General features: G+C 37.8%; 1 protein-coding gene across 3 annotated transcripts in view; it reads left to right on the forward strand.

Annotated features, from left to right (window-relative positions):
- Positions 1 to 4369, forward strand: part of LOC148276419 (thrombospondin type-1 domain-containing protein 7A-like) — a 51688-nt gene extending 47319 nt beyond the window's left edge. For all 3 annotated transcript variants that reach the window (XM_088234263.1, XM_088234264.1, XM_088234265.1), the window contains one exon: positions 1917 to 4369. In XM_088234263.1, the coding sequence (XP_088090389.1) occupies positions 1917 to 2050 (134 nt within the window). In that variant the 3' untranslated portion in view covers positions 2051 to 4369. The remainder of the gene's footprint in view (positions 1 to 1916) is intronic.
- The last annotated feature ends 5276 nt before the right edge of the window (positions 4370 to 9645 follow it).

A 9645-nucleotide genomic window follows, 5' to 3' on the forward strand; every position in this document is an offset into this window, starting at 1 on the left:
CATAGGGAAATTTGATGTCATTAAATTTGTAAAAATACAATAATGGAATTTTGTAACAGAATTTGATAGAAGTTAATAAAGTTTTTGCTACCATTCGTGTTTGCAATATGGTAATGAGGAAGAATGACAATATCCGACAGTGGCCCTCCATATAATTTTCCAAACTCACAGTGAAAGGAGCAGTGTAAGCGGTAGAGTTAAACTCAATGAAAATCGCCATATAAGAAATTGGAAATTTCAAAAGAGTAGCCCTTTTTTAAGACCCACGGTCGTAGAGGAAGTACTTTCACATCGAGTAGATTGATTTTTGTTTTATTGTATTGATTTGTTTCCTAAAACTATTCGAAATCACACACGAAATAAGTGGCAAGAGAACACAATCTCCAGAGTGGTTGAGTCTAATATTGAATGAGTGTGTGACATCTAAAGGATTTCTGCGGGATGCTTAATCACCCACCTCCTCCTCGAACCTTTTCGATACTCCGGCAGAAGCTGCTCAAATAAAAATCCCAAGAACAGCCAATATCCTTGACCATTTTCCGACTTTGAATGATTTTACTAAGGCAGTCTGATGAATAAAAAAGCACTGGGGCAAAGATTGGATTCATCCCAAGGTGATAAAAAGTAGATGAAGACCGTTGTCTGAGGAATTGGATTAATGGTACGATTCATTCCATTTCACAAGAAAGGCGATCCTTTAGAATGTGATAATAACTGCGGAATAACTCTGATGAGCGTTCCAGGAAATATTCTTGCACAAAAGCAGAATAAGAGCTCCTGTATAGCAGATTCTGAGGGTCAACCAAACTGATTTTATTCCAGGTGAGTCATGTGTGCACCATATACATAATATAACATGTATTATCCAACAGGGTAATGAAATCAACTCACTTCTTGCGTGTTGCGTGTTGCTTGTTGACTACGAGAAAACATTTGATTGTCTGCATTGACCATCTCTCTGGAAAATTTTCGATGAATACGGTATTTCCACAAGATTATAAAGGTGCTCCACGCAGACAGCAATTGCGTGTGAAAATCGGCAACTCTTTGACTGATTGGTTTGGAGTCTCAACTCTCTATTCTTACTCCAGTAAGGCAAGGCTGCGTTCTTGCACCGTTTTTATTCATCATATTGATAAATTACAAAATAGATAAAATCAATACCACCTGAGTGAGGCATTGAAATGAATTCATGCGGTTCTTCTTGAAAATTCTGTTAAGTAATCATCAGAGAATTGTTGAAAATCTACAGGAAAACTCTGCTCGTCTGGATCATAGTATATTAATACCAAAAAGACCCTGATTATGTACAACAAATCATGTTCCTGACCCTGGTCTGCTTCTTTATAATAATGAGCAGAGGATGGAAAAAGTTGACAGAGTTGAGTTAGAACTGGGGATGGTAGCATGCACAGAGAGCTCGCAACCCATCTAGGAATTGCTGGAGCAACTTTCAACTCACACATTTTCTCTGGAACTCCAGTTTATTCTCGGTCAAAATGAAATTTCGATTGTCAGCTCTTGTATAATGCCAGTTCTTCCTTTATGGGTGTGAATCTTGGCATTTACCAAAACTCGAAACACCAAACTTGACTAAGAGACGCGAAGTTGACGTGGGAGGAGGCGAGACTGATTGTTAGCAATAAGGTCTCCTGGAGGCGTCTGGCGATGTGCTCCACTTAGGAGCGAATGTGTAAAAAGAAGAAGAAAAAAGAATCTTCTTAACCAGTACACCTTGACGACGACTCAATCACTCACTCAATAACAACATGCACATTTAATCACACATCGTCAATTTTCGTTGACCATTTATATTAGATAATATTTATAACTATAATAAAAAATCAGCGTTATTATAAAACATCAAATTATATTTTGACATTCAGTCCGTACTCATGAACGTGTATAAATTTCAGCCTCTGACAAGCGCACGCCAACAGCGCACACGGCGCTGGCTGTGGGTATCGCGTCAGCCGCCGTCCTGGGAATGTTGGTTCTGCTGTACCTCACAGTCCGCTGCCACAAGAGACGTATCGTGCACAAGGTGTGAGCCATATCATGTCTAGACTATATTATATCAGTATGCATATATTTTATATAAAACATTTTGTGTAATTACATACATACAAACATACTTTATCATTAGAAACACAATCTAAATGTCTACACAAATTTTCGTACGTAGTTAAGCTGTATTAGACTTTCGTGTTCTCCCTTTGCGACTTCCCGCGAGGAACTGCGTAAGCGACGCCGTCCCGCTGTTGTTTTTGTGTCACTTTCGCAATTTTTATGTTACATTGAAGCTGTTCCGAGTATTCTTCATAAGGAAATTGATCTATCTCTAGGCCAAAAGAAGGTATAAGAGATACCGGCAGTATTTATATTTAAATGTAATTGTTCGAAATGTACTATGATTAATATCCGGAAACAGGTGGAAGCTAGTAAGACTAGTTCACCTGCACCATCAGATATGAAAGATAAGGATTCGCCAGCGAGCGATCAATATGACAATATTCCATAATCAATGTAGTTCTCCAAAACTATTTTCGGTGACTCTATATTAAATTTGTGATTGTTATATATAAATATATATATTATCTTCTATGGTTGATCTTTATTGGCGCGCTGTTTTGTTGAGTGTTTTGTTGTTATAATGTAATATTAGTACGTTGTTAGTGATCTCAGTCCACTGAGCCTCCGGGCCGACAATAATGGAAGAGCTCCTTGCGTAGAAACGGTGCTCCAGGGTGTCACATATCATCCCTAGTAGTCTGTGTTACCGGGTAACCGGGTGTCCGCATAGTAATCCTGCCCCTCTTACTTGGAGAAACTTCATGGTGATGCGAGCATATCAGCCCAAGTAGTCCGCATTGCTGGGCAGCCAGGTGTCTGCATAGTAGTCCCACTCCTCTCGCTAGAGGAAAGTCACGGTGATGCGCGCATATCACCCGAACATTCCGTACTACCGAGCAGCCAGATGTCTGCATAGTAGTCTTGCTACTCTCCCCAGAGGAACGTCATAGTGATGCGCGCATATCACCCCGAGTATTCCATGTTGCCGCTTCTCGCTAGATAATTTCATTGTGGTGGTGATGCACGCATATCACCTCGAGTATTCTGTGTTGCCGAGCAGCTGGATATACGCATAGTCGTTCCGCTCCTCACGCTCGATAGGAACGTCATGGTGATGCGCGCAAATCACTCAGCGCGCTGAATACCGTGTCGCCGAGCAGCCGGATGTCTGCATAGTAGTCCTGCTCCTCTCCCTAGAAGAACGTCATGGTGACGTGCACATAACAGCCCGAGTAGTCCGCTGCAGAACAGCCGGGTGTCCGCATAATAGTCCCGCTCCACTCGCTAGAGGGGCGTCATAGTGATGCGTGCAAATTACTCAGCGCGCTGAATACCGTGTCGCCGAGCAGCCGGATGTCTGCATAGTAGTCCTGCTCCTCTCCCTAGAAGAACGTCATGGTGACGTGCACATATCAGCCCGAGTAGTCCGCTGCAGAGCAGCCGGGTGTCCGCATAATAGTCCCGCTCCACTCGCTAGAGGGGCGTCATAGTGATGCGCGCATATTACCCCAAGTATTCCATGTTGCCGCTTCTCGCTAGATGACCGTCATGGTGGTGGTGATGCACGCATATCACCCCGAGTATTCTGTGTTGCCGAGCAGCCGGATATCCGCATAGTCGTCCCGCTCCTCTCGTTAGAGGAACGTCATTATGATAGGGGCATATCACTCAGAGCGGAATACCGTGTTGCCGAGCAGCCGGATGTCTGCATAGTAGTCTCGCTTCTCTCCCTAGAAGAGCTTCATGGTGACGTGCACACATCAGCCCGAATAATCCGCTGCAAAGCAGTCGGGTGTCCGCGTAGTAATCCCTCTTCTTTCGCTAGAGAAATGTCGTGGTGGCGTGCACACATTACCCCGAGTGGTCCGCATTGCCGGGCAGCCCGTGTCCGTGTAGCGATACCGGCCTCGTTACAGAAACGTCGCAGTAACGCACACTTGTCACCTCGAGTAGTCCGCGTTGCCAGGTAGCCTAATGTTCGCGTAATAATCTCGCTCTTCTTCCTAGAGTAACGTCACGGTGACACATATTACATCCCGCCCAGAGACGGCATGCGTACGATGCTTGCGCACTAACCACCTCCCCCCTCGTCCCTGACCAGAGACTCCTCTATCCTCAAGCTCCCTATCCTTCATCCTACGCACTACTATATTTATACATACATACTATATTCTATAATTAGGTATTTACTATTTCACTGGATATTCTGAATGTTACTACAATAATATTACACTTACTAATATGTCAACATAATGTGCTTTTTGGTAAATAAATGTCAAACTTTTATGTACTTTAACAACGTGTTCTTTTTTATCATTACCTATATCCCATATACACTGTATACACTGTTACGTATATTTGTGAGGAGTGAGAAAATTGACCAACTTCCATTAAAGTTTTTAAAAAAGTTAACACCAAATGTATCAACAAATTGCAAAGATTTAAAAAAATGGTCATCACTTCTATAGAAAAAAACTAAATAGGGACTTTACGCAGAAATTCATTAATATATTTGCTCTCTGCATTGTATTAAGATCATGCAAAAAAAACTAAGATAAGTAAATAAATGCAAAAAAAGTCAATCACAAAATATACATCACGACCAGTTTCGCTGAGCGGCCAACCAATGAGAATTTCTCCAAAATGTAGACAATATAATACAAAAAACATTTATATTCGACTCCCACATAAGTGGGTTTGCTTTATTTACTGTGGCCCACCCACTTTGTTTATACAATGGAGGCGGATTATTTTTATAAATGACATTTTTTCAAAACAATTATCAAATTCCATACCATCAAACATTAAACCGGCTTTCTACACAACTAATAATATAGGAACATTGTTAAAAAATCACAAAGACAAAGTCTATAAATATAATAAATCTGGAATATACCAATTAAATTGTAATGATTGCGATTCAATCTACATTGGAAAAACTAAAAGAAACTTTAATATTAGAGTAAAAGAACACGTAAGATGCTTAAATAATAATAATTTTTCTGAATTCGCAAATCATCTGATAGAAAATAATCATAACTTCAATAAAGACACTGGATTAAAAGTACTTCATGTTGAAAATAAAATATTAAAATTAGACAACTTAGAAATCTTAAAAATTAAAAAAGCGATTTATAATAGGAAAACAATAATTAATAACCAAATAAACAATATCTCTTTTAGTCCTCTCCTGTCTTACTTCGAAAATCATGATATCAGATTACCACCCGTGTCAGGAAAAAGGAAAAAAAAACACTTGATTTATTGGGTCCACGTGTAGTATTTAGTGAACATGATAGAAATAAAATAAAAAGGAATCGATTCATTAGTTACGTAAACCTTGACAAAGAAGCTTGTTTGCTTTGAAACCGGTAGGTGAAAAATAAAAATTAGTGGATAAAAACAAAGTTGTTTTATTACAATGAATAACCACAAAGTTAGTGCTTCAAATATAAACTTTATAAAATTAAATAAGTATTTGCGCGGTGGTCAAAAACGGTGCAAGATGAAATATATACGTTACAACATCAGATAGAATTTATATTTTTTAACGCTGTGAATCACTTTTTAATAAAATTCTTCTTTTTACATATACGTACACATTAAACTTGAACCTTTAACTAACTTTTGCATTGAAAAATTAATTTGTTTAAGAAAAAAAAGGTAATGTAGATAATATAATGTTGGTAATGTTCAGAAAAAAAACAATTAAAAACACGGAGTATCTTCAATTAATGCGACAGTCACCACTCTTCTGAATGAATTCTTTATTATTTTTAATTATTTATACTGCTGCCCAAAATTAAGCCTTGCCGGAGCAAAATGTGTTCAAATGAAGGTGCTCCACTGAAACGAATCTCATATTTTATTTAAAAATAAGCAAACAATCGTCTTTTCTTATGCAAAGCTCATTTGACACTGGAAAACTACCTAACGACTGGAAGAAAGCTCTAGTCACGCTAATTTACAAGAAAGGCATCAGACTGGACCCGAGTAACTACAGACTGATGAGCTTGACAAGTACTCGTTTACTGTGTGGACCAAGAAAGGGCTTATCACACTCAATATTTACAAATCTACAGTTCTTCCTATCGCATCGGCTCAAAAAACACCAAACTTTAAGTTTATACTATAGGTGTACATTTAGAAGATGTGAAATAACTAAAAGACCTTGAAATAACAATAAAAAAATATTTAAAAAGGGAATGTCACATTTCAAACATAACAACAAAAAACACTTCAATTATCTACGTTATTAAAAAAGCCTACTCATGTAAAACACAAAATATGCTACTAACCATCTTCAATATTATTAGATTCAGTTGTTTTTTTTATTTTTATTTTCTTATTTCAAAATATGTTTATGAATATACTTATTTATCATCTATATATTATTTTTATTTTTATTTTTATTTTTATTTTATATCTTTTACTTTTCTATTATAATTTATTATATTTACATATTTTACTTGCAGTTTTTGAATTACTAACATTTCTTAACTTTTAAATCATTTTTTTTCTATTACTGGGTTATTTTAATGAGTACACTTGATTAACCCTTGTGTGGCTGTGATGTCACACTAGTCGACAAAGGACACAAGACTTGATATATCTCTCTTATTTAAAAAAAAAGGTGAATTCATATTTTTTGTAATCCTCAAATGGTCATTTTCACACTCGATTTGGAAAGTAACATTTGTATAACTATGCTAAATGTTAATACAAAAAATATTTATCCTTGCAACGCGAAGAATGAATGTCTGCTAATTCAGCAACACGTCTATACAGATACCTTATACAAGGGAGAGCACGAAGATATAAGTCATATCAAGCAAGACAGAGACGCTGTTCTGCGGCAGGTGTCGTCTTAAACAGATTTAGTCATCAGTCGGTTGATGACAACGATGGAGGACGCACGCGCGTAACATGAGCTACGTATTTGTGATTTTTAATTTATTTTGCTATAACAGGGCTAAGTTATATGTTTTTTTGCATTAATTATGGAAAAGGAATTATTAAGCAGTATGTTTCCATGTTTTTATTTTTTTTCAAATGTCTGAACTTTAGAATATACCGTATTTTACTAGTGGTAACACGATGTTACATCACCGTGCGTCTTTACGCACGGTGATGTAACCCTTTGGATTATTTACCACAGTCTTTTAAGAGTTAATAACTTAATTAGACGTGGAAAATGGTTATTGACTGTTTTTACAATTCAAGCTCCAATGTACTTTTATCTTATATATGAATTATATGTAATAACTGTCGTTTTTTTCCAAATAAATAAAAATAAGCAAATTTCTTATCAGACCTACTCTCGAATACGGGTTAAAGGTTTATGTTTGTTCTTTCTGCACCAGCAAAGGTATTTGAAATTATAATAATATGTAGAATCTTCACTTGCCGAATAGAACCATTTATAATTTATGAACAACATGGGTTCCAGGAAGGTCGCTTGGTTGAGACCAATTTAATGTTTTTTTACGAACTACGTTGCGGAAGCTCTGGACGCAGGATATCGGGTAGACTGTTCATATAATGACTTCGCCAAGGCCTTTGATATTGTCGACTATTATGTCTTATTAAAAAAGCTGTTTGAGATCGGTTTCACGAATGGTATGTTAAAATTAATGGTGAGCTACCTCCAAAATAGAAGACATTACGTCCCCTACGGTCTTTTCGCGTCAGAGTGTTTTTATACATTCTCGGGTGTCCCACAAGGCTCTAACCGGGGTCCATTGTTGTTCTCTATTTTCATTAATAATATTAAAAATGTAATTTTGAGCTGCACTGCTTGCAAATTTAAGTCATCCTTAATTTTTTTCTTAAAAGTGACAGTTTTGGACGGTTTTCATCTTGTCCAAGCGGATATATTTAATAGACATATGTGAATGGGGAAGACGAAACAAACTTGGGTTTAATGTTTCCAAGTGTTCGATCACGTCTTTCACTAGAGCTGAAAAAACTTTTTTCGCTACAAAATAAATGATCAGAATCTGATACAAACATTAAATGTTAAGGATCATGGCGTTAGATTTGTGAGCACCCTGACTTATAGGCAATCAGTGGTAAATTATTGAAGATGTTGGGATTCTTTCTGCGTACTACCAGGGTTTTGGAGTATACCCGCGTAGTGAGAACTCTTGACCAACTCCTTGGTGTGAAGCAAAATCAAGAGTGGCTCGATGATTTGGGGGTCACATAAGTTAAAGTACTCTCTTATGATAGAGAAAATCCAAAAGCTGCTTTTGAGATATCTCTACCATGAGAGAGTGCGGATATTATCCTTGGCTCTACCCGACCGAGTTTCTCCAGGGTAAGGTTGGCTACAGCAGTTTAGAGACTAGAAGGGATGTGTATTTGACCACACGTTTTTATCGGCTGTTGCGTGGTATGGTCGATAATCCTGAGATAATGATGAGCATTGGTTTGTGTGTTCGTGATAATTATCTAAGACAGCGTCAGCATAGATTGTTTCATATTCCGACATACAGGACCAACCTGCCAATGGTTATATCTGTTAAAAGGGTAACCGCTAAGCTGAATAACATCGCTATGGATATTGATCTGTTTCATGTACACGAAGGGGTTTTCCGAAGTAATATTCTCCTACTACTTTGACAAGAGTCCCTTTCATGTGTTTTTTTTTCTTTTTACGTCTTGAATTTTAGTTTAATTAATGTGTATGTTTATTTAAATAAATAAATTTTATTTTATTTTATTGAAAATGGAATCCCTATTTTATTAAGGGAAAGAGTCCAAATACGAGTAACAACGTTGTCGCCAAGCCTAAAATGGCTTCCATATGTGGAGGGACTGGAAACTTTCGGTCTCACGACGTTGCAGGAACGGCGAAAATGTGGTGACCTGATGGAGACATACAAGATACTTAACAGTCACTATACCTGCCCAAATTTGGATTCCATATTCATTTAGAATTTAATGTAGATGAAGACCGGATCGGAAGGTCTTCAGTTTCAGACGGAATTGTCAAAAAAGTTAAGAGCACAATGCTTAAGGATTGGAGGATTACCATTAACGAACTTTCTTTTCGTATTCCTGGGACTTCCAACACCACAATTCACAAAATTTTAACTGAAAAATTAGGCTATCAAATGGTGTATCGCGGTATGTACCACGAATTCTCACAGAAAACCCACAAGCAGAAAGGTGTTGAGTATGCCCAGCAGTTTTTTCAACAGTGTGAAGACAAGTAGGAAGAATTCTTGGATTCCATTGTTACAGGCGACGAAACATGAGTGTTTCACTTCACCTCCGAAACCAAGCAGCAATCACGTGGATGGGGTCATTCAACTTCACCGAAGCCGAAGAAGTTTAAACAAATGCGGTCTGCTGGGAAAGTCATGGCAACCGTCTTTTACGAGAGAAAAGACCTGCTATTGATCGACCTTTTGCCTCACGGAACAACAATAAACTCCGATAGATATTGCGACACATAAAGAAAACTGATACGTTCGATCCAGAACCGACGGAGAGGAAGATTGTCCAGTGGTGTGAGGCTTCTTCGTGACAACGCTCGACCTCGTGTCTCGAATCAAACTCAAGAAC

Source organism: Micrasema longulum, unplaced genomic scaffold, assembly GCF_059751315.1.
Source record: "Micrasema longulum isolate JH-2025_06_02 unplaced genomic scaffold, ASM5975131v1 h1tg001218l, whole genome shotgun sequence".
Lineage (NCBI taxonomy): Eukaryota > Metazoa > Arthropoda > Insecta > Trichoptera > Brachycentridae > Micrasema > Micrasema longulum.